The sequence below is a fragment of the Podarcis gaigeae genome (genome assembly GCF_964106915.1).
Source record: "Podarcis gaigeae genome assembly, chromosome: 14".
NCBI classification, from domain to species: Eukaryota; Metazoa; Chordata; class Lepidosauria; order Squamata; family Lacertidae; genus Podarcis; species Podarcis gaigeae.
This window is the reverse complement of record NC_139690.1, coordinates 36,899,491-36,923,249: the sequence shown is the minus strand read 5'-3', so window position 1 is coordinate 36,923,249 and position 23,759 is coordinate 36,899,491. Positions and strand designations below refer to the sequence as shown.

The 23,759-nt window shown below is 41.0% G+C and overlaps 1 protein-coding gene across 12 annotated transcripts in view; it reads right to left on the bottom strand.

Annotated features, from left to right (window-relative positions):
- Window positions 1-23,759, bottom strand: part of LOC310831043 (ankyrin repeat and fibronectin type-III domain-containing protein 1-like) — a 350,791-nt gene that overhangs the window by 115,483 nt on the left and 211,549 nt on the right. For 10 of the 12 annotated variants that reach the window (XM_083711065.1, XM_083711073.1, XM_083711075.1 and 7 more), the window contains one exon: window positions 20,520-20,560. In XM_083711065.1, coding sequence (XP_083567191.1) covers window positions 20,520-20,560 — 41 coding nt within the window. Of the gene's footprint in view, window positions 1-20,519; window positions 20,561-23,491; window positions 23,668-23,759 lie in introns of those variants that run through there. The other 2 variants (XM_083711067.1, XM_083711070.1) reach the window with 2 other exon arrangements.

Sequence of the window (23,759 nt, the reverse complement as noted above, 5' to 3'; positions counted from 1 at the left end):
TGTAGAGTTCCAACTGTCCATGGTGGCATTTTAATGATGTAGAACAATGGAAAATTCACACAATAAAAATCTAACCATTCTTTTCTAACACAGACCTACATTTCTTGAAATTTCCTGTCAAGGTTGCTAGGAAGAGCAAGGAAGATACCAAAATCAGTTTACATCTTTTCTTTTGCTTGCTATGGCCACCCTATAAAAGTTCGTGACACCACTTGATGTGACATTTAGCAATAAATGAGCATCACTTGAGGACAAATTCATTTGGAGGAGTAAAACACAAAATGGCTGGAACAGTCACAGAGAGTTATACCCACAGCCCAAACCGGGTGGAACATATTTCATACTCTACCCATTTTTATTATGCCCAGGTCCATATAAAACCCTCAAGCTAACCTGAGTTTTCATTAGTAATAACCATCAGGAAACACGGGTGAAGAAATGTTCCTTTCATATTTTATTTATTTTTTCTCCAGTATGTATCTTAAATTTCTCTGGGAGTTGCTTCCTACCTGCAGAGTATTATAATTATGGATTCTGAACACCCACATCTCATCGGAATTCTCCATTAGCCGTAAGAAAAGGCACAAAGACTTTGTTGAGTTTCACCAAAGCTTGAGCCAGGATAGCAAACACAGGATTTTCCTCCTTTGCTTGGATTTCAGTCAAATATCCAGCTTCTACTATGAAAGAGACCAGATATGTGCTTTAACTGTTCCACTTAGCCAATTAAAAAACAAAATCCTCCCAAAGAAGCCACAGGGTGGTATAATGCCATAATCACTAATATCCAAAGTTTATAAAGTACCATAATGCCAGTAATTCCCAATTCTCTGCCTGAGCAGAGGGCATATAACTTAGCAACTGTGACTTCGGATCATTTTACTTTCAGATTGCATAGATATCCAGATAAAATTCCAATGGTACACTTGCTTTTGTAAAAAGTATTTTGGTAACTAGCTTTCCAACCCATATGATGACAAATTCACATCAAACATTTCAAGGACTATGCTCCATGAACTAGCTGGATGCAGAAAAGTGGGGGGGGGACCTGCTGGTGAACCCCCAAGGGAATAAGGCTCAGAGCCAGGGGATTGGTGGTGGGATGACAATGAGTGGTCAGAGGGAGAAGAGGGAGCAGACTGGGAGGAGGAGTGTCAGAAACTAAAGAGGCAACAGGGTTTAGTGAGCAGGAAGAGGCTGTGGCTGAGAGCAGTCCAGAATCAGAGGCAGAAGAAGAGGGGGACGAAGAGGCAGAGATCCGGCAGGCTGCTGGAAAAGCTAGGGGGTCTCCCCTGCCCTCCTGCAACTAGCTCCCCTCCCCTCTGGTCTCCCAGGACCCAAAGGACTATGAAGAAGGCAGAGCAGAGACAGACATGTCAACAGAGTCTCAGGTTACTTGGGAAGGACCCAGGGGAGGAGGAGGCATAGGCAATTGTGGCAAGGTGGGGACCTTCAGTCCTCATAACTGCCTCACTGGGGGCAAGATCTACCGGGAAGAGTTGCTGTGCTCATGAGGCATGGCCTCCTGGCCTGTTTGTTACTTTGAATAAAGAGTTAACTTTACTGACGCCATGTTAGTTATTACTGACATGCTCCTGGTACCCACCCCTGAAACTATGACACCACTTTAAGTACCAGTAGTCGTGGCTTTTCCCAAATAAATCCAGAGACTCTGGGTTTGTTGAAGGCACTGAGAGTTGCCCATTCAGAGCTACAATTCCCAGAGTTCCTTGGAATAAGAGACTGACTGTTAAACCACTATGAGAACTGTAGCTCTTTGAAGGAAAACAGAGGTCTCCCAACTACCCTCAGCACCCTTAAAAAAAACTACTCTCCCTGGGATACTTTGGACAGAACCATGACTAGTTAAAGTAGTGTAACGGTGCTTTAAATCTATGGTGTGAATGTGGTCAAGATGTATGTCTAGGTACCACACTGGAATAATCATTTCTTTTGACCCTCTAGACATGGAAGGGCTTTGGCATCTAAAAACTCAGTGCACCCCAAATATGGTAAGAAATCTTCATTTGCATTGCTTCACCCTGAGCTATTCTTCACAAAATCCTTTTTGCAAAGGCAGGCTTCTCAAAAGAAAAACTGTATATTGTAATGCCAGGTAGGTCTATAGTGAATGTCCACACGGTCACCATTTATATGTACTCTGCTACTCTGCTGGTGTGATTCTTGCTGTCTCAGAAGGCAGCAGAAATAGTTGATCCACTCATTAAAAAGTCCTGTATGCCTTCTAGCATAGGGAATTCTGATTCCTCTTCTGCTCCCTTCTTTTTGTATGCTGAAAAATTTGCCAATACAGGGAGCTACGGCAGGTATGGCAAATGGGCAGTTGCTGTTACTAGTGCCAACAATCATACCCATCGGCCCTTAGCCTCTAGACCGCATACTTGGTGCTCTATGTTCAGCAAATTAGATGGTCTCCAGCATTCTGACAGTGGGATTTAATTTGCTGTCCTACTTTCTTCTTTTTCATAGGTACTCTATTTCATCTTTTCTGCCTCCACTGCAAATCAGTATTCATAAATTTCTCTCCCTCCTGCACTCCTGGTTTGGGCACTGTAGCACACACACTTAGACATGCAAGAAATGCCTCAGGGAAATGAACATATGGCAAGATGCCTCCCACAATGAATGCAATCCACCAGTTGTGTGTACTGCATAGCACTGCAGTAGACCAGAGGTAACCTTGTCAGTCATAAGGACTGAAAGGTTCCAGAGCAGACTAAAGCAAACAGGAGATCTTGGACAGTGGGTAATGGAAGTGCTGAAATAGTATTTCTGGTGCCCAAAATAAAAATTTTGCCACCAGACTCAACATTACCATCCTAATCCTGAAGAGCATTCTAATGTTCTTCCTAGAACATTGTTTTAATGAGTTAATCTCAGATCCTCAGAGTTCAGTGCAGGATTTAATTTTAAGAACTACTAAACCCTACACTATTCTCAAACTGTTGTTGTCACAAGGCCTATTAACCTTAATCTGCCACTGTCTAGATTATTCAGATGTATGCCTACATGTGTGCACTCTCTCTTCCTCTCTCTAATCCACACATGGGCCTCCCAGGGCATTATGGCATCCTGTGTACATCTAACTTAACTCACAGGAAGCAGAATGACACAATGCAACAAAAGAGTAACATCCAATCAAGGCATGTCTAAAGTAGCTCTCTATGCCTTGGCCGCTTTGGCAACTTGGAAGATTAGGGTGAAATAACCAGGGGACTCAGATATTTAATTTGTACATTTTATATTTAAAACCAACTTTTATTCTATGTAAAAAAGAATTTTAATAGATTTGACTGTGGCTTTACTGTATATGTAGTGACTGTTGATGTTTTTGGATGATGCCATGGCCTTTGGCTAGTACAATAAAAGTTTAGGGTGATAAATCAAGGAGAGTGGGCTTCCCTTCTTCACTCTAGATCTTTTACCTGGTTACTTGGGCTATCAGGGGAGGAGCGAAATGAATTATGTTATGGAGTTATTTGTTAAAACAAAAGGCAAATACAAAGTAGGGGGGGGGGGGGACCCAGGCAGGAGACAGCCATACTATTACTGCAAAGACTCACACTTTTCAGTACCAACAAACTACTGATCTAAATGGGGTGATGAATATACTTGGAAGACAATGCAGGATACATGCCATTATGTATTCTACTAACCCTTAGGTTTAAGATAGCACTTCCCAATATCTTGACACCCAAAAGTAGTTTCTTCAGATTTCCTTCCTTCTCCTTCCTCTGAATACCATCTGCTTGGGATCACAAGCAGGGGAGTGCTCTTGCACTCAAGTCTTGCTCGTGGGCTTCCCAAGAGCATCTAGTTGGCCACTGTGAGAACTGGATGCTGGGCTAGATGGACTTTTTTCTATTCTAGCCGGGCTCTTCTTATATTCTTATTTACACATGCTGTTGTTGTTTTGTCGTGTCCGACTCTTCGTGACCCCATGGACCAGAGCACGCCAGGCACTCCTGTCTTCCACTGCTTCCCACAGTTTGGTCAAACTCATGTTGGTAGCTTCAAGAACACTGGCCAACCATCTCGTCCTCTGTCGTCCCCTTCTTCTTGTGCCTTCAATCTTTCCCAGCCTCAGGGTCTTTTCCAGGGAGTCTTCTCTTCTCATGAGGTGGCCAAAGTATTGGAGCCTCAGCTTCAGGATCTGTCGTTCCAGTGAGCACTCAGGGCTGATTTCCTTCAGAATGGATAGGTTTGATCTTCTTGCGGTCCATGGGACTCTCAAGAGTACACATGTACACATGAGTAAAAGAGAATAAATAAAAAGAGGAAGCAAAAAAAAATGCAGGACCCCACTTTGTGCCCAGAAGGAAGCCAGTGCCTTCAGGTTAGTAGGTGTATCTTGTAGCTTCCAGAGGATACAGAAGGCTCCTTGGCACTGATGCTGTCAGGGGCATTGTGCCTCTGAATACCAGCTGCTGGGCAGAATGCTACTGTGCTCATGCCCAGCTTTCAGACATCTGGTCAGCCATGGAAAGAACAGGATGCTGGATGAGATGGGACATTTGCATGATCCAAAAGGCTCATCTTATGTTCTTACAAATACTTTGAAGTGACCTCTAGGAAACTAGGATTTTTGTAAGGACACAAATTATGCCCAAGATTAGCTGGGGCATTATCACAGAGGTGAGATTTGTACAGAACAGGGAAAAAAATGTAAGCAATGTTAAGTTTCTCTGGTTGCTACATGATAAATGACAGTGATGAGTGTAGAGTCCCTTTGCTGAGAACATACTACAGTGAAAAAGCAGATAGCTGTTCATTAATTGCCCAAAGCCCAGTCACCCCATGACACTGCTTTTTCTATGCTTCAGATGCTTCAAACCACCAACGTTGGCTCACATTTCCTACCCATTCATTGAGCCCCAAAATGTTAAACCTCAGCTGGGTTACATTGGTAGATCGAGTAAATCAGTGCTTCTGGTTAGCTGAAGAAATAGAATGCACCAGATTATGTAATGGTTTGGAAATTTAACAATGAATGGTGGTCCTGGTGTGACATAAAAGAGGTAACATATATACCTGCAACACCTACCTACCATCCTAGCAGAGATCCTTAGAAAAATTATTGGGAACCTGTGAGGTAAGCAAGCAAATGAGATAATCCTCAACAACTTGATATTAGTAGAGAATGAACAGACCACAAAGAAAGCACAATATCCTAGTCAATGAGAAGAAGGCCAACAGAGAGTACAGAAAGGATGAGTCAGGCAGCCGACATTATCATTACGCTAAATAGTTTCTATAGTGCTATAACTGTACAATGTATGTCAAATTCCCCACAGCAACTCACAGTGGGATAGGCTAGGCTGAGAGCTAATGATTTGCTCAGACTATTCAGGAGACTGTGTAGCTGAGTCAAGACTGTGAGTCCAGCATCCCAAATCCTTAAAACTATGACCTTGGCATCCCACTGCAACACCTTTCTCCGATGTGGATTACTGCACATTTGGCTGACAGATGAATGTACGAAGCACTGCATTTATTTACTTATTACATTTCTATCTCGCCTTTCCTCCAATTTGCTCAGAGTGGCTCACATAGCCCCAGCCTCATTTTATCCTCATAACAACCCTGTGAGGTATAACGGGCCTAGAGATAGTGACTCTGCTTCATGAGAGAGCTTCATTTAGACCCATTATCTTCCCAGCAACCAGAATAATTTATGCTCAGAGATGGAAAGAAGATTCTGTGCCAATTAAGGAGGAGTGCCAGACTAAATTAATGGACTCTGCCAAAATGGCAAAACTTACTGGAACAATAAGAAACCAAGAAGAAAGAAAGTTTATCAAGGAATGGGGAAAATTTGTTGAATACCTGAAAATACATTTACGTTCATTAGCAGGACTGACGTAAAACAAGCAGTTAAATGTAATAGTAAAGAAAAATCAGGGAGTAACTAATAAATGGAATAATGTAGGAAATGAAGTATTAAAAATTAAAATTATAAGAAATCACAAAAGGTGAAGTAAAAACATATATGTTTATTGGGAAGTTATTCAATTTGTATGTTGTTGTTTTTAAAAAAATGAAAATTAAAAATTATTTAAAAATAGACCCATTATCTTCCCAGACCTAGTTTGAAACACTAACAGCCACACTACACTAGCTCTCATTTAATGTTATCACCTCACATTTGAGCTTACACAAGGTGATAAGAGAGTTCTATCTCTAATGTTGTATCTGTCATGGACAACAGTGTAGTGGCAAATTCAGCCATGCCCTCTCACAGCCCTGTTCCACTTCTAAGATTATACATTAATATTTAAATTATACAATAATAATAATAATTAAGGATGCATCACAATGATCAATGCAAATCTTCATGTGCTGACTTTCAGAGAGATCTACTATCTCCAGTGCAGGTTCATGGGCAAATGATTTTGAGTGCTCCAATACCTTATTTCAGAGTGACTTGTGTTTTCCTTAAAGTTCCATTGTAAATAACAGAACTAGCATACCATTCTCTTGAAACTGAAGCACTTTGTGCTTTCATTGTCCCTAAATACTTAGCTTTGGAACATACAGAACAACTCCACAGTGTTCTTTCCATGCACTATCTCCAGACTAACCCTAGGAACCTATCCTCAATGGCTGACACACCTCCTTTCACTCTGATTGGCTTCAATCAGAAACAAAGGATAAGAAATCTCCCCTTTTATGCTGATTGGGTGGCTCTACTATGCTGGAGACAGGGACCCTGCTGGGACTGCTGCATAAATAGTAATGTTTCCTTGACCACTACACCGCTTGTCACAGCCCATTTATACATGCAAGTCACCACCCCACGCTCTAACTGAATGATGAGCATGCATGTGCGAACCAGGCCACGGGGATTAGACTCAACCCTTTCTAGAGATTGCCTTGGAACAACTCAGATGCAGAGCCCTCTAGTAGCCCATGCTTACAGCTTGGGAAAGACCAAATAAATATATTAAAAGAACATAAATAAAGTTGCTTAAGATGGTTGTTTGCCTCCCCTCAATATGGGACCCTCTCCCCCGCCCTCCCCCTGCACTCACACCCTTTCTGTTTAACTTGGCGTTGAAGAGCTGGATAATTTGTTTCCATTGCAATGAAGTCCTAATTAACTGGAATAAACTTTTTACACTAAGTGTGTTTGTTTAATAAACTGGCCCTTTCAGAGCCTTACCGAGAGCTGATTGATGAATTTGAGGGGAGTGGAAACACGCAGAGTGCTTGGACATTAAAGCTGCAGTGTCTGCAGAGGCTAGCCCTGAAAAAAGCTCCCTCTGTGTTTGTGAAATCCAAAATGACACATCAGATGTCTGGCTGGAGATGTGGACTTCACCTTCACTGTGATGTACAAATATTTAGCATTTTATTTTCTTCTCTCTCCCACCACCTATTGCCTACCCTCAAGAACTTTTTTTGGATTTATTTTGTACAATTCGACACTGGTGCTGCCATGTGGTCCCTTTGACTTCCTGCAGTTTTCTTTGCTTGAGTGTTATATTGTACAAACCAGGTATTTGCTTGCAGCTGGATGGTGTCAGAGACAACTCTATATAGCTTCTTCAGGAAGAAGCATGTGTATATTTATTCTACACCTAAAATATCACATTTCTGTGATCAAAATATTCCAAGAAATACTTTGCTCTAGAAGAAATATGTTGTAAAATATGCAATTTACAAAATATATACTGGAGTTCCCCCCAAAATTGTGGCTCTTTTTTCAAATAGGAAAAAAGAGAGATACTAGCAGGTGGGGGGGAAACAACTATGAAGTAGAAGAAATGACAGAAGGCAGGGACAAAAAGTGATGGGAGGAGTAATGACAAGCTGTGAATGGTAGCAAAATTTGATCTTAAGGGCTGAAAAACTAGCAACCCACACCAGGTTTCCAAGCCTTTTGGTAGCTATTGGTTCCTGTTTCCCAAGTAGTCTAAAAACTAGATGTAAAGTTGAAATACGAACAGATTCTCTGTAGCCAAACTCTGCAATGGATTCCAAGTTCTTCCCTGCACAATGAATGTATAGACACAAAGACTGTACAGATCTTTGAGAGTAGTTATCTCATGGCCAAGATCAGATAACAATGCCTACTAAGGAGCAACATGCTGCCAGAAAAGGCATTTTTTCCTGAACTGGCTCATACCTCTAAAAGGCGTGGTGTGCATTTCAATTACAGTACTTTAAAGTACTAAACATTTTTTTTAATATTCTCACAATGGTTAATTAAAATGAATGGTACCTTTTCAACAAATGGTAGGGGAAAAAATTCCTTATACCATCAATACACAAAATGAATTGAATCTGCTTAAACCTGAAAGTTCTTTTGTCCTTTGAAAATAAATCCTCTATGGTCAAATCATGAAAATTAGATAGATTATACCAATACCAGAGAGGTTTTAATTTCATATTTTTTTTTAGCTTAGGACTCAGGAGTTACAGGATGGTAAACCAGTGGTGACCTCTCCTGGAGAGGAATAGTCTGGCAACCATGATCCATGCTCTTGAAACATGCTTTATGACTGCTGCAATGCCTTTTATGTGGTGCTGGCCTTGAAGACAGAAGCTGCAACTAGTTCAAAAAACAGCAGAGAGGTGTTGGGTAAAGCTTTAAAGGCCTTCATGGCATGGGATCCAGAAAACTTGAAGATTGTTTTCTTCCATATGAACAATTGATTTTAATTTATTTTCGCTTGGTTTTGGTTTTAACTGCATAGTATAAACCAGGATAGACATTTTGAAGGGTTATTTATGTGTATTTTAAATTACCTAAGGATACCTATGAAGCTGGTCTCTTGTAACAGGCACAGTGAGAAAGACATCAAAATCTCTCTGTCTCTCCTCTACAGCCTCCCTTCTTCAAAAAGTATCCAGACGGCAAGAGAAAAGCCTTTCAGACTAGCCCTCTGTGCAACTTTAACAATGATGTGGCATAGTTATATTTTGTACTGTGGAAGTGGTGCGATGTCACAGGATTAAGCCTAAGATCAAGGGCAGGGATCATTAGCAGAAAAGTTCTTCCAAGGACCAGAGATAAAAACACAGTCCAGGGTGAGACAAGGTCAGGAGCCAGGGTTAATCAGTAATGTGAAAGCAAAGCATCTCACATGAAAAACTAGGTTGATAATTAAAGAATCTGTCAGAGAACTGGTGCAAGAGGAGTGAGGAGCAATATGCACTATAGGATAAGCAGGCTGTGCAGAAAAGCAAAGGGTAGCAGGAATACAGAAAACACAGTTTTTTATCCTGCTCTTCATTTGGAAGACTCAAAACATCAAATATCAAACACGTTTGAAAAGCAGCAGCACCAGTAATCATAGAACACAACAAAAAACACCAGGTAAAATGAAAGTGAGGCTGCGTACACACCAGTCATTTAAAACACACCCACCTCACCACCACAGTAATCCTGGGAACTGTAGCTTGCCTTAATGGAGCTACAATTCTCAGCACCCCTAAAAACTGCAGTCCCCAGGATTCTTTGAGCAGAGAAATGTGCTTTTAAATGTATGGTGTGTATGCAGTCAGAAATGAACACCAAGAAACCTGGGCGAATAGAAACAACTTAACTAGGATAGTAAAAGAACAAATGAAGTCATACCAAAACAGACCTCCCCAGAGAAAGCATTCCTTGGTTGGGACACCACTAGCAAGAAGGTCCTTTCCCAAACCACCCACCTCATTAGACAAGGTAGAGCAACAGAAAAAGGCCTCTGAAAAGGACCTTGATTCCTGGGGCTGGCTGATGAGGCCTTTCAAGAAGCAGTGTCTGAACAGATTAACTAATCTACCGCTTAGGCAAAGGAGTAGGCTGTCATGAAAATATTTATGACTAGTTACAGTGAACAAGCTGAGCCAATCAGGATCTATTGATCTGGGCAATTTGCAGTAGATGAGTAAGAGTGTCTGATTTCAACTGTTAAACAATAAAACCATTGTTTCCAAAGGCTGCAATTTTCTTGCACGGTTACTTGCCTAATCCATAGCATATTTTCAAGCAGCTCAAATTCAAGCCTCAGTGTTCCCTAACTGTAAAATTGATCTTATGCTTAAGAGTGCTGACACAACTGCTTCAAGAAAACGCCAATGGCAAAAAGGAGTGCTAGGCCCTGGTGAGCTGCCCCCTTACCCGCTTGTGACTGGCCAAGTGGATAGCCAGCCAATCAGGATTAAAAAACAAACAAACACAACAACAACTTCACTTCTCACTTCCCACTGTGGTCCCCTAGCCTCGTGCTATGGTCCCCCATTTACCCATTTTTCACCCGTGGCCCTCTTGGAATATCCTGGGGGGCCCCAAGGGGCCATATGGCCCCACGTTGGGAAAAACTGATCTTTAGTATCTCAGATGCAAATTTGTACTTATGCAGGCGAGTTACTTTTCAGGGTTCAATATGTAATTGGCTATATCCCCCAACTACCATCTTGGATCTGGTTCTGCACCCCAACCACATGCTGAGCAGTGATTTTGCATCAGCTCTGGCAGGTTGACATCAAGCTGCTAATAAAAGAAGATGATTCTGCAAGCCTGGTCTGTCCAGACCTGTTCTAGAGCATTCACACAGCAGTTTATTCAACAGTTATTCCCTGTTTATTTCCACACTGTATTTGAAATTTCGCACAATGTAAAAAGTCACTTCTGGAAAACGTATGGAATACAATGCATGTTGAGCACTCGTTTCTGTGCTATCTGATTCCAGAAAGAAATCTGTTCACACTCCCCCCCAGCTCGCGCACTCATTTCCTGCCTGCCTCTGGTGACCTGAAAGTTGAGCTGGGGGTTGGTGGGTAGGTGGCTGGGTAGCTCCTGGTGCTGCGGGGTCTCTCAGCACTCTCCCTGTTAGTCTTGGAAGTTGCTGGAGATGGGTTTTTTCCCTTCACACCAAGAAATAATGTTGCTGCCTGTTTGTGGGGCGGTGAGGGCAATGGCTAGCAGAAGGACTCGCAGATCCTGCCCAAGTAAAAAAAAAATGTCACAAGCGAGTGAGAGAGCAAGGAAGGGATGGGCAGGCAGGAAGATGTGATGCACCCACCCCGCAACGGCTCTGCTGGCCAGGAAGAAGAAAGCCAAGGACAGCAAGTCAGTGGGGGCCGGCGAATACTTAGAACAGCTGTGCAAGCTGCTTTGCCCCACTCTCCATCTCTCTCCTGCTTTTTTCATGCTGTTTTGGTGACATTTCCTGGTTCAAATCAGTTAATTTATTTATTTCGTGGTGACATGAGTAAATGTGGTCACGCATGAGTGGAATGTGGGGGGGGGGGGCTGTATTTACAAAATGAAGAGTCTCTGTTAAATGAAATCATAGCTACTCTATTCCAGAACCATTTTCCTACCCAGAGGCCACTTCCAGTCTCATGTGATTCACGTATGCACAACCCACTTAAAGTGATAGTATCCTCATATCTTTCCCTTCTACAAAAAAAACAGCAACACAACAACCAACGGAACCTATTAATCAAGAATTCTCTATTAGCCTCTGGATTGGCTTCCTTGGTTTTGTAGATCTATGAGGTATAGGTAGCATTTCAGCTTCTGCTTTCCTTTGGTCACTTCTGTGCATGTCAACTGCATGATGGCTTTGATCACCATCAAGATCTTTTGATTTTGCTGTGTCTGCAGCCAATTCTGTTCTTTGCTCCTGTTTAGGAATCAGTTGAAGATCTCTTCTGTTTCTCTGATATGTTTGTTCTTCTTCTGTCATCACCTCCTAAGATTGAGGAGATATTTCTTGAGTGGCCACAGCCTTTAGTGGCCACATTTCCCCACTATACATATGTACAATTTACATCAACTTTGTGCTTCAACTCTATGTCTAAGTAACCAGGCAACCTGTTTCTTACCCTTCTCCCAAACAAAGCTGAGCAGGACAGAGTCAAACTTTCAAAGGTGCCATTCTGTAATTCAGCATGGCCAAGTAAGGATCTGTGTTTGAATTCTCTCATTTTTTTAAGCATTCTTTTGATGATCTTGTCTTGATACCATTTTTCACCAGCCCATTACACAGCGGGTATCTAGGACCTGAAGTAATGTGCCTGAAACCATACTGTTGTGCAAATGCTTTGAAGTCATAGTAATCAAATTGAGGCACACTATCAAACATGCCTATGACTTAGGTATCTTGAAAAAACAGATTTAAGGTGGAAAATGATATGCTGAGCAATGTTTTTCCATATCCTAATTAATATTTGGCCAATATAGGACACTGGGAGCAAGCCAATTGCATTTTCCATCTCTAGATGTCCACCATGCACCCATTTCAGCATCTCTTCCTTTAGAGAGCTGGGAACCACCAATTTGGTACCTTTGAACAGAATTCCATCCAGTACATACAAGTCTGCTTCAAAATGGTTATAAAGACTTGGTATGTGTTTTCCACATCTATCAGAATTGATTGCTTGTATTACTTTTCTCAAAATAATATCATGAGCTGTGGCCCTGGCTATTATGAACCACATCTGGTCAGAGACTGGGATATTTTATTTAGTCAAATTTACATGTACTACTCCAGAATCAGAATTTGCTTCAACCTCAGTCCCATTATAAGCTCTGGACAAAGTATACATAATTACTAAGTGTTTACCAGGACTATATTCCAATTGTAAATCATGTAATTGTAATTCAAAAAACAGTCTCTGCGGCCTAGAGGCATTGAAAATGCACAGGCATTGTGACTGTACATTCCATTTTTGAAGTGTGTGTTCTGTTCAAGTGCTGGTTAAATTGATCATATAATATTCAGCACAAAGACCAGCTGAGCACAATCTGAAAACTGCTACCAGTTTTCTGCCTCATTCTGACTTAGAGCAAGAGAAATGAGGATCAAAACTCCTAATGCATGAGTGGATTTATGATTCAGAAATGTGGCCTTTTCAGATACAAGAAGGTTGTAGATCACAGATGTGAACAGAAGTTGAATGGGAGTAAGAGGTGGAAATTAACTGAGGAGATCTATTGCAAAGGATAAAGACTACTGAACAAATAAAATATAAATGGTTGGGTACTGGGAAAGGAATTTACATGACAGATGGATACACCTGTGAAATTTGATTTTCTCAGTTTTCCATTTCTGCATCATTTTGCAATTTTCAAAAAAGGGTCCACACAAAAATTCATTAGGGTTCCTGTGCATTTTACCCCTAATGTATGCATTTTTGCCTAATATATACATTTTGCAAGTATTATATATCTTAAAATAGTGTATTTTTGTATGTTGTTTTCACCAATATAGGCATTTTTGTGTGCATTATTAGGCATAAGTACTGCACTGCAAAATATGGAAAAATGCTAATTTCAATGGACAGTTCAGAAAATATGAATTAGTTAGGTTTACATTAAAATGAGAACCAAATAAATTGTTTCCCATTCCTAACTGAAATTAGAGTTGGTTTAAAATCTCAGGAGAATTCTTGTCCTGTTTTTTATTCTCCCCAGAACTGGGCAGCAGATTTTTATCAGAAGAAATTACAAAATGTACTAGATATTGTGAATACTTCTTTGTAATTCTTGCACACAGGCTTAAAGAACACTTGTACATGCAAATATGTCATACAGTGGTACCTCGAGTTACAGACGCTTCAGGTTACAGACGCTTCAGGTTACAGACTCCGCTAACCCAGAAATAGTACCTCGGGTTAAGAACTTTACTTCAGGATGAGAACAGAAATTGTGCGGCGGTGGCAGCGGGAGGCCCATTAGCTAAAGTGGTATCTCAGGTTAAGAACAGTTTCAGGTTAAGAACGGACCTCCAGAACGAATTAAGTTCTTAACCCAAGGTACCACTGTATATCATACTGCAGCATGGGATGATTTAATAACCATGGCCAGCCAGCAAATGTTCTAAATTCAAACAGGCCTTGCAGATTTTGACAAAACTGCCAGAAATTTTGTGAGTGATGCTTGGCCCCAGCTCTGCTATTTTCAAATTGAAGCAATAGCAGGTGTAACTTCCTGCTGGGAAAATGAATGCAAAATTCTTATTGAAGTATTTTGTGAGAGGTAATATCCCATTTGTTAAGCTCACGCAGCAGTATTGTTTACTTCATATAGTACTATGGTTTTTTTTGTTAATGTTGATAATCCACCCCACCTAGAACATTTCCCCCTTACAGTACATGATTATACATAGTGCGGGTATTATTCTCAGTAAAATATGATGTCAAAAACTTATTTGTGTAGAGTCATCATTTCAAACTAAGGGGACTGCCTTGCAAAAATGTCCAACCCTCCTCAGGCAAACTGTCCATATATTTTACTCTCAGCCTCCTGCTTCTTAACCAGTTGCTTATCCTTCAGTTTGGGCAAGTCATTGTCCAGTCCCTATGGACCATAACCTACTTATTTTTAAATTTAATTTCTATACCACTTAATTTATTAAAATATATCTCTAAGTGGTGTACAAAAAACTGAAACAGCAACAGAAAACGTTACAAAAATGCACAGTTTCATATAAAAATGTTCCATTAACACAAAGTTACTAATATATATAAATCAATATCATTTCATTTTTCTTCTGACATACCCTCTCAGCCTCTGGGTTCTCACCCAAGGTCCAACAAACTCTCAGCTCACCCACAAGTCTCACAGCGAGATGTGTTCCTGGAAACAGCAGGCATAACCCTAGGCTCTCACTCTAGACTTGCTTTCTATAGGCAGACACAAGGTAGATAAGACCTTCACCGGCTACCCACAGATGTGTCCCATTAAGCTGAACTCTCTACACCCAGGTACAGCAGGTTTGTTGAGTTTCCCAGGGTGTCCAAGGGGTGGGAATAGGGTCCTCCCTCCACTCACAGCTCTTTCTTCACCCTCTGTCCTCTCCTCCTCCTTCAGCTGTTTTTTCTCTCAGACCTTCCTGCAGCCATATAGGTTTACAATTTTTGTGCACTCATCCTACCTCTATCCAAGCAGAAAAACAAAGAAAACTACTGTCTGGCACCCCTAGACTAAGGATCGCTGATCATTTTGCCCTTTGGGTTCTGCTGCACTTTCCCTATTCATAAGGAAATATTTTCCATCACTTAGAGCCACATGGCTTCACTATTGAAAAACTCCAAAGACAATACCTTTGCATATTTCCCTGTACTAAACAGAGAGTAGATGTGAACAGATGTGGCCAATTCTAAACACCAAGCACAATATCCTTACTTTAGCTTAGTATGGACTAAAGAGCACATCCATTATTTGAAGGAGGACTTCACTATTTTTCACTCACTGAAGATAAAGTGTGAGCATCATACCTATTACATCTATTTGCTTGATCACGTTAAGAATGAAGTTATGATAGCACTGTCTGCATTAATTTTGGTGATGGTTGTCAGATTTGACATAGGGATGCACACTTCCCTGCCCAGCCTCTTTGGTAGGCATCAATGCAATTCCTCATCACACAACCCCTGACCCCCTTTTTACGTTTTAATTCTTGGGTTTTTTATCACATACAAATGGTTTTCAGCCATGGCCTACAATGAATTCATGTTGGGGGTATAAGGAATCCACTGGAGTACACCAAGGTCTTTCTGCTAGCCATGCATTCTTTCATTTTGTTTCATTTTGTTCACCTTCAACTGCTCATTAACTGGCAGTGACCAGTCATTAACCACCACCACCAATGACCCTGACTCAAAGAGAGGCCAAGACCTGAATGGCCAAGGAGAATGACTTCTCTGTTGTTGCTCTTCAGGGTGGTCCCTTTAGGATGGGTAGAGGGCAGCATGGCAGGAAAAAGTTCACCTTATGGTTTGATAAACCAGCATTCAAGTCTCCCTCTCTATGCCAGTGCAGTAATAATAATAATAATAATAATAATAATAATAATAATAATAATAATAATAATAATATTGAATTGTCCTAGCCACTTACGGCAATGAGAGTCCTGGCCAAGCAGGTTTTAAAAAGTGGGTTGAAATGGGACTAAAATTTTAGAAGAGGCCATGTTTGTTACAAACTATGGCGGGGGACACGTGTTTCTATAGCAACCAAAGCAGTAAAAAGTATCCCAATGTAATCTCAATCAATTCAAAGCTATAGAACACAAGACAGAGAGAGAGAAATAAACAAATAAATAAATTGAGCTTGATTAAACTAACAATTTTTGAGATAGGAACCAAACTCTAGGCAGAGATATGGCCTTGTCTTGAAAATACAATATGATAGAACAATAATAATGATATTATTTAGAATAATAGTTTGCTATGACTCAAGCGTTCAAGGGCTGACCAAAGACAATGCTCCACGTTAAGTTTGAACATCCTAATTGTAGACATGGCTCAAAAGTTTCAAAATTGGTCTGTGTGCAGTGATCTTGATCATCTCTTCTAGTGCCTAATAGAATGGCATGCATAAATTGAACAAACTGTCTCTCCTATACTGTTGGACAGCTCAAATCCGAATACTGCAAAACTAATTCCCATACAGTGTCATTTAAAGCAACAATTTAACTGATGATTAAGGTTTGAGGCAGCCTTGGATATGGCAGGTATGCAGAAAATCCAGGCAGGTTTAAATCAGCTGTCAGTAATAAAAATGTAGGGTTAAGCTTCCAAGTGTTAGAGCCCCTTCTCAAAATGTCTCAGTCTGATTTTATCACTCTGAACAGAAGCAAAAGATTGTGGAGGAAGTTTTTATTATTTCAACTGCCTGTTGAGCAAGTGACACCCTTGTCATGCTCCCCATTAGGAGATGGCCAGGGAGAAAGGGCAGGAGAAATTGCCAGCTGTCACCAGGGACAGCTTTTGCTTTTCTAAATGAAATATTCAACACAGAAGGTATTAAATATGAGACACAGCAGCTTACTTAATTTGCTGACACCCAAGGCTAACCATGCATGCTGTGCTAGACACAGATTGACCTGTTAACTCCTTTGTCCACTGCCTAGCTCAGAGGCTAGGTTTCCTGAACACCTCTAAGTATCTCTCCCTACTTAAGCAACATGTTGTTGACAACCAATTTATTGAAACATACATAAGCTTTCAGCTGCCCATTGTCTAACCTGGAAAAGACTTTGCAAGCTGAGGAGGAAAACAAAAATAATGTACCGGGCTTTAAAGAAGACAATGCTATCTTGCCTCTTAACAATTCTACAGTTCAAGGAACAGTACAATCTATGCAACCAAGGTTTGCCCTTCACTAGAACATTCACTTCCATGGACAGCATAACTACATGTAACCTTAAATGTAAATAAAAACCATTTGGGTTCATAGATTTGTGGTACAGCACAGATGAGAGAGGATACAGTTAAATGGCAGAACTGCTCTTTACCCCACTCCTGAGGCCAAGATAGAATGAACTGCCACTGGCATAGGTGAGGGAGGAGGGCAAATCCATCAAACACTCCCCTCCACTCTGATGTTGAGGATTCTAATTAGAGATGCATGAGCATCCCAAAAAGGAGGCGTGCATTTGCAGTGGGCAATGCAGATCTCCAATGGAGTATTCAATCCCAGCAGTGAGGGATTGAATTATGTTTTATTTTATTCATTTCTACAGTTTATACACTGCTTAAAACCATAGGAAGAAGGTAAGATAAGAGCACAAGAAGAGCCTGCTGGATCAGGCCAGTGGCTCATCAAGTCCAGCATCCTGTTCTCATAATGGCCAACCAGATACCTGTGGGAAGTCTGAAAGCAGGAACGTAGCCATCATAGCTAGTAACTTTTGATAGTATTCTTCTCCATGAATTTATCTAATCATCTTCTAACGCAATCTACTTTGGTGGTCATCACTGCCTCCTATGGGAGTAAGTTCCAGAGTTTATCTATTCACTGTGTGAATAAGTACATTCCTCTATCTGTTCTGAATCTTCCAACGTTCAGCTTCACTGAATGTTCATGAGTTCTAGTATTATGAGAGAGAAACTTTTCTCCATACAATACACAATTTTATAAACTTCTATCATGTCACCTCTTATTTGCCTTTCCCCTAAACTTCAAAGTCCCAAACTCTGCAACTTTCCCTCACAGAGGAGTCACTCCATCCCCTTGATCATTTTAACTTCATTTTCTTAAACTTTTCCAACTCTGTAATAGCTTCTCTGAGGTGAGGTAACCAAAACTATACACAGTATTACAAATGTGGCTGCACCATAGATTTGTATAACAACATTATGATATCAGCAGTTTTATTGTCAATGCCTTTTGTCATGATATTTAGCACGGAATCTGACTTTTTCGCAGCTGCCACACACTGTGTCAACATCTTCAATAAGCTATCCACTATGATCCCAAGGTCCAATTCCTGGTCATTCACCATAGTTCAGACCCCTTAAACCTATATTTAAAACTGAGATTTCTTTTGTGGCAACATACATCACTTTGCCCTTGCTTACACCGAATCACACCTGCCATTTTACTGTCCATTGGAGAGGTCCTTTTGGAACCTCTAACTGGTGTACAGTAAGGTTACAAGATATGATAAAGATACAATAAGTTAAAATGAACTTTGACTGCACAGTGGGAAAATAAGATTATTGTGTCAATTTTGCCACCAAGCATTATTTATTTGTTATTGCTTTTAAAGAAAAGAAATGGGAATACCAGAAATACGAGGTGACAGAAAATGTGGATATAGTAGTGTGTGTTGAATGTTGCTGGTTGAGACTAAAGGTTGGTCCAGTATATGAAAAGGTTGAACACTATTGTCATATACAACATCTTTATAGATGTCGGATGAAGATCTGTCTATAGGATAGCTGCAGGTAGCAAAGTCTTGCTAAGTAGGTAGGTATATAAGCTTGACTTACTGGGATGTGCAGGTCTCCTACTTATAGAAAAGACCCAGTTCTGCCAAGAGCAAAACCATTCTGAATAAGCACATCATTAGGATCAGCATTCATTGTACATCTTTAAAATCCCAATGTCATAGTGATGCTACATGACTCAGCAAAAATGCCAAGACTGACTAATGTAGTTCACATCATTCAAGACAGTGTACCTTAACCTCCTGATGGAACCATGCTGCCAGCGGCATAGGAAGGGGAGCAGTTGTGAAAACTACCAGGTGCTGGAAGCTCTCATTCCCTTTCCCTGAACTAGCAATTAAAAAATGCCCCGAAGCAAGTAGACTAATAGTTCTAAATTTAAAAAATCCAAATGCTGATTTAGAAACCTATTCTTATGTAGGTGGCATTTTTCAACATCATGATAAGATAATGGCTAGTTAGCAAGATTATTCTGAGGGGTAGGGAGAACCAAACTCAGGTGTACCTGCACTTCTTGCCTCACACCAAGTGCACACTTATGCCACAGGTGCCTGTGTGGCATTGTCAAAGGACAATATGCCCTATTTTCACATTTCTCTGCTACATGCTTACATTTCCCATGTGACAAAGGAAGACCCAGAACAAAGAGTACCGAACAAAAAAGTAGATAAGAATATGGATAGTTGGGAACCTCTTGTCATACACATTTGCTTATTCTCCTCCACATATGTAAGAAATTGACTGTACAACAATATAAACATTAGTTCTATGCATTTAAATATAGTTGTTGTTATTTAAAGATTTAAAAAATATGCCACAAAATTAATTTCCATGTGATTTGGGACAGCAAATGCATAACAGGCATATCCAGCAAAAGATGCTCAAGTGGAAACATTAAAAATCCAGATTCATTTGTAATATTTTAGGAACATACTGTTACATTTACATCTGTATTCTGCCCTATATCCAAAATGTCAAGCAAACATTGTGTTTAAAACCAGACAGAAAAAACAAATCTTAAAGGGCAGTGAATTAAAATAATGCCGCTAAAGGACTCTAACAACTTCCTTCTCTATTACCAAGTATCAAAAAGGAATGTGATACTTTCCCCCAGAAAATACTGTAATGAATGACCACAGGAAAAAAGCTTCATAGCTGTGGGCCAATCTCTCTTAACAGAACTCTTCTGGTTAAATATCACACCACACCACAAATGCAAGGCAATAAAGTCGTGCCCTGCACATGCAGAAGGAACTGGGAGCTGACACAAGAGCAGTCTTGAACAATCAGAACACTGAACAATTGTTCTGAATAATCCTTGTTGGTGGTGATATGTTGTAACGGTCCACAGCAATTACCAAAGCTTGGGATATTTTTTTTTAGTGCTGGGTACTGAATTATGGCTGCTCAGGTTGGCTGAACTAAAAACAAACCTGTTCAGACAGCAGCTACATGAAGATGGCATCCCTGTGGCATCCCTGATTACAACAACCACCTTGTGTCATTTATGGTAAGGTTATCACGTTACTATCATGTCCACTGTGATAGATTCTAGTTGGCTCTCCTTCCTCTAATCCAGAGTTACCTAACTTGTGTCTCTCCAGATGCTGTTGGAATAGTCAACTGGCAGGGACTCTGAGAGTTGTGACTTAACAAGTGGATAGCCACAGGTTAGCCATCCCTGCTCTAACATATCAGAGACAAACAATGCAGAAGAAAAACAGATTTTGCTTATACTATTAAGATTGCAATTATTAACACATTTAAATTTAAAATTTTAAATGCCATTGAAACCACACACAGAAGAATATAAAACTTACTTTGATGGATACAAGTCCTTCTTGTCTGCTGATCCAAGGCTCTGGAAGACATAAAAGGATTCAGTTAAGTCCTACTTTCTCCCCAGGTTCATGGAACACACAAAGCAAAGCATTACACGGTATTGTTGGGGCTGGTAGCTGTTAAGCTTTTATCATTGGTTCTTTGATTCACTTGTGTCACAAATAAATGAGTGCTACTTCATGGAAGTATAACGAGACATTAGGGTGCTCTCATATGAGGAATTTTTCAAGTGCCTATAGTTGAATCAGCATATCTGACATATGCAAAGCATGAGGAGAATGTGCCAATACCTGTGGCCTTATAACTGCAAGTCCGAGTTGTTGACTAGAGACTAGCAGGATCAGCATGAGATTAAAAAAAATGGTAAGGGGAAGGGGTGTAGCTGAGGGGAAGAGCATATATTTGCATGCAAGGAGCTTCATTACCTGGTATTATCAGTGTAAAGAGATTTTAAGAAACTGTTGCTACGAAAATAGTTGTCTGAAACCCTCTACTAGTCAGCAGAACCATTACTAGTCAACAGACATACAACACACCAGACAGAACCAATGATCGTATTCAGTATAAGGCTTGAATAATTTCATGATTTATGCATTTGATTCAGTATTACTTATCACCTCTTCTTTGAGCGTCTTCCACTTCTGGATTTAGTGCTACAGTGTGAATCTAGCCATAAGGAAAGCTCCCTTCTTCACAAGTCACAAGTCTTAGTTATTCCTAACTGTATGTTAGACCTACTACAAGTCCAGTCCTTTTTTGGTGCTACCAGCAAAGTCAAGCCTCCTATTTCAGTTAGGAAATTCAGCTTGCATAATTGCCAGTACCTCAACTGCACCTATCCTATAGGAAATGGGGTACCAAAATCCATGCCAAGCAAGCCACCTTGTTCACTCCAAACGTTTTTCAATGCACTGAAAGGGAAGGCTGAGTGGAGAGACAGGAGGAAATCTTGAAAATGCTACAACCATAAAAGCAAACATGGCTGCCAAGTGCAAACTATACTGAATCACTAGCTAAATTAATGCACTTTCTTAAAGCACTAAAAACTGTCAGAGACCTCAGACATGAGCAACTCAGTATGCCTGCAAGGTTGGGAGAAATTCCCATGAGGTAATCTACCCAAAGTGAAACTCATCCATCATATTTTTCCAGGCTGACATCACAATGCCCAAGAAACCTAAGTCTTTGATAGAACCTTCAACTGCCAGTCAAAGAATATATATATTTCTAAATGCAAACCCCAATTGGGAGTCCAAAAAGAGAACATGACAGATTGAATTCCTTGGAGGCCTGGCAATTTGCATACACATTAACCATTCATTTGCAAAGAAGTAACAGTTCACTGTGGACTCAGCAAGCTGTTACTCCCAGTTTGAGTTACGAGGATGTGCTAGGTGTATACACACATCTGTTCACTTCCTTTTTGTGCACTTTCTAAAACAAGCAGAGATAGCAAAATCACAGCAATTTAAGTTTGAAAGAATGTGCCTGGGTACCTGTGATATATAAAAGGTTTATATTCTTTATCTTTGGCAACCTGTGTCAGTCACAAGAGACAGCTGATTTGTGGTGCAGAGAGTCATACATCTTTTACCTCTACCTACAAATGAAACTGGGGGGACGCGGGTGGCACTGTGGTCTAAACCACTGAGCCTAGGGCTTGCTGATCGGAAGGTCGGCGGTTCGAATCCCAGCGACAGGGTGAGCTCCCGTTGTTCGGTCCCAGCTCCTGCCCACCTAGCAGTTCGAAAGCAAGTCAAGTGCAAGTAGATAAATAGGTAAACAGCATTTCCGTGTGCTGCTCTGATTCACCAGAAGTGGCTTAGTCATGCTGGCCACATGACCCGGAAGCTGTCTGCGGACAAACACTGGCTCCCTCAGCCAGTAAAGCGAGATGAGCGCCGCAACCCCAGAGTCGTCCGCGACTGGACTTAACAGTCAGGGGTCCCTTTACCTTTACAAATGAAACCAGGGAGCAACTGCTCCCAATGAAATTTATTATGCTTATTAGGTGAGGAGAGGTCATGATGCCACTGGAGGCTAAGTCACTAGGGTGAATGGGACACTCAGTCTCAAACTGCCTGCAGCCACACTGCATCTGCCACCTTCTGACTTACAACTAGTCAATGGAATGATACAGGTTATCAGTTTCCTCCTCTGTAGTCTCTTTGTTGTCTTTGTAGAACTCACCAGAGAGGATGATGATGGTGGTGATGATGATGATATATTTATACCCTGCCCATCTGGCTGAGTTTCCCCAGCCACTCTGGGTGGCTCCCAATCGAGTGTTAAAAACAATACAGCATTAAATATTAAAATAAACTTCCCTAAACAGGGCTGCCTTCAGATGTCTTTTAAAAATAGGATAGCTGCTTATTTTCTTGACATCTGATGGGAGGGCGTTCCACAGGGTGGGTGCCACTACTGAGAAGCCCCTCTGTCTGGTTCCCTGTAACCTCACTACTCGCAATGAGGGAACCGCCAGAAGGCCCTCGACACTGGAGCTCAGTGTCCGGGCTGAACGATGGGGATGGAGACAAAACTAGAATGAGTTGGTTCCACCTGTCATTGGTTCCAGCTCCATGCACTTTTGGTCTCTTTGCTTTCCACCCCACCAGACACCACTATTTGATGCATCAATTCTCTTCTGCTGAACACTATCTACTCTGCTTGTGAGAAAGAAGTTTGGGAGGAAATGTTTCCCCAGAAATAAGCATACCAGAAATAAACATGCAGCTGTACAAAGGCCATGCCCCTGTTGCCCTGAGAAAGGTGGCTTACTGTTATTTGACCTGAAGATTTACAGGAAGGAATGGGGAAAAGTCAGAAATAGGAAAGCAAATCTATGCCTGGCAAGCTCACTTCCAGAAGCTTATTGAATATTCTCACCAACACATACTTTACAGGGTGGGAGGAGTAAAAGAGGAAATATAAAACAGATAGACCAAACCTTAGTTCAGGAAGCCCAAATGTTCCAAAAGACCTAAAGGACCTTCTTGTGCATTCAACCTGTAGTTCTATTCTCTCCTTGTTTTATGTGCCCATGTGCCTTCTTTTAATCCTTCTTTGCCTTGCAGGAGAAAGATGAGGCTGAGAGTTACTTGCAAGCAGCATGTTTGCACTCCAGAGCTGCTGTTGTACTTTTACATTGTGGTTGCCAGGCAATGGCTACAAGCTGACTCCAAAGCAGTAGGCAGCAACCAGGCAGAATACTAATC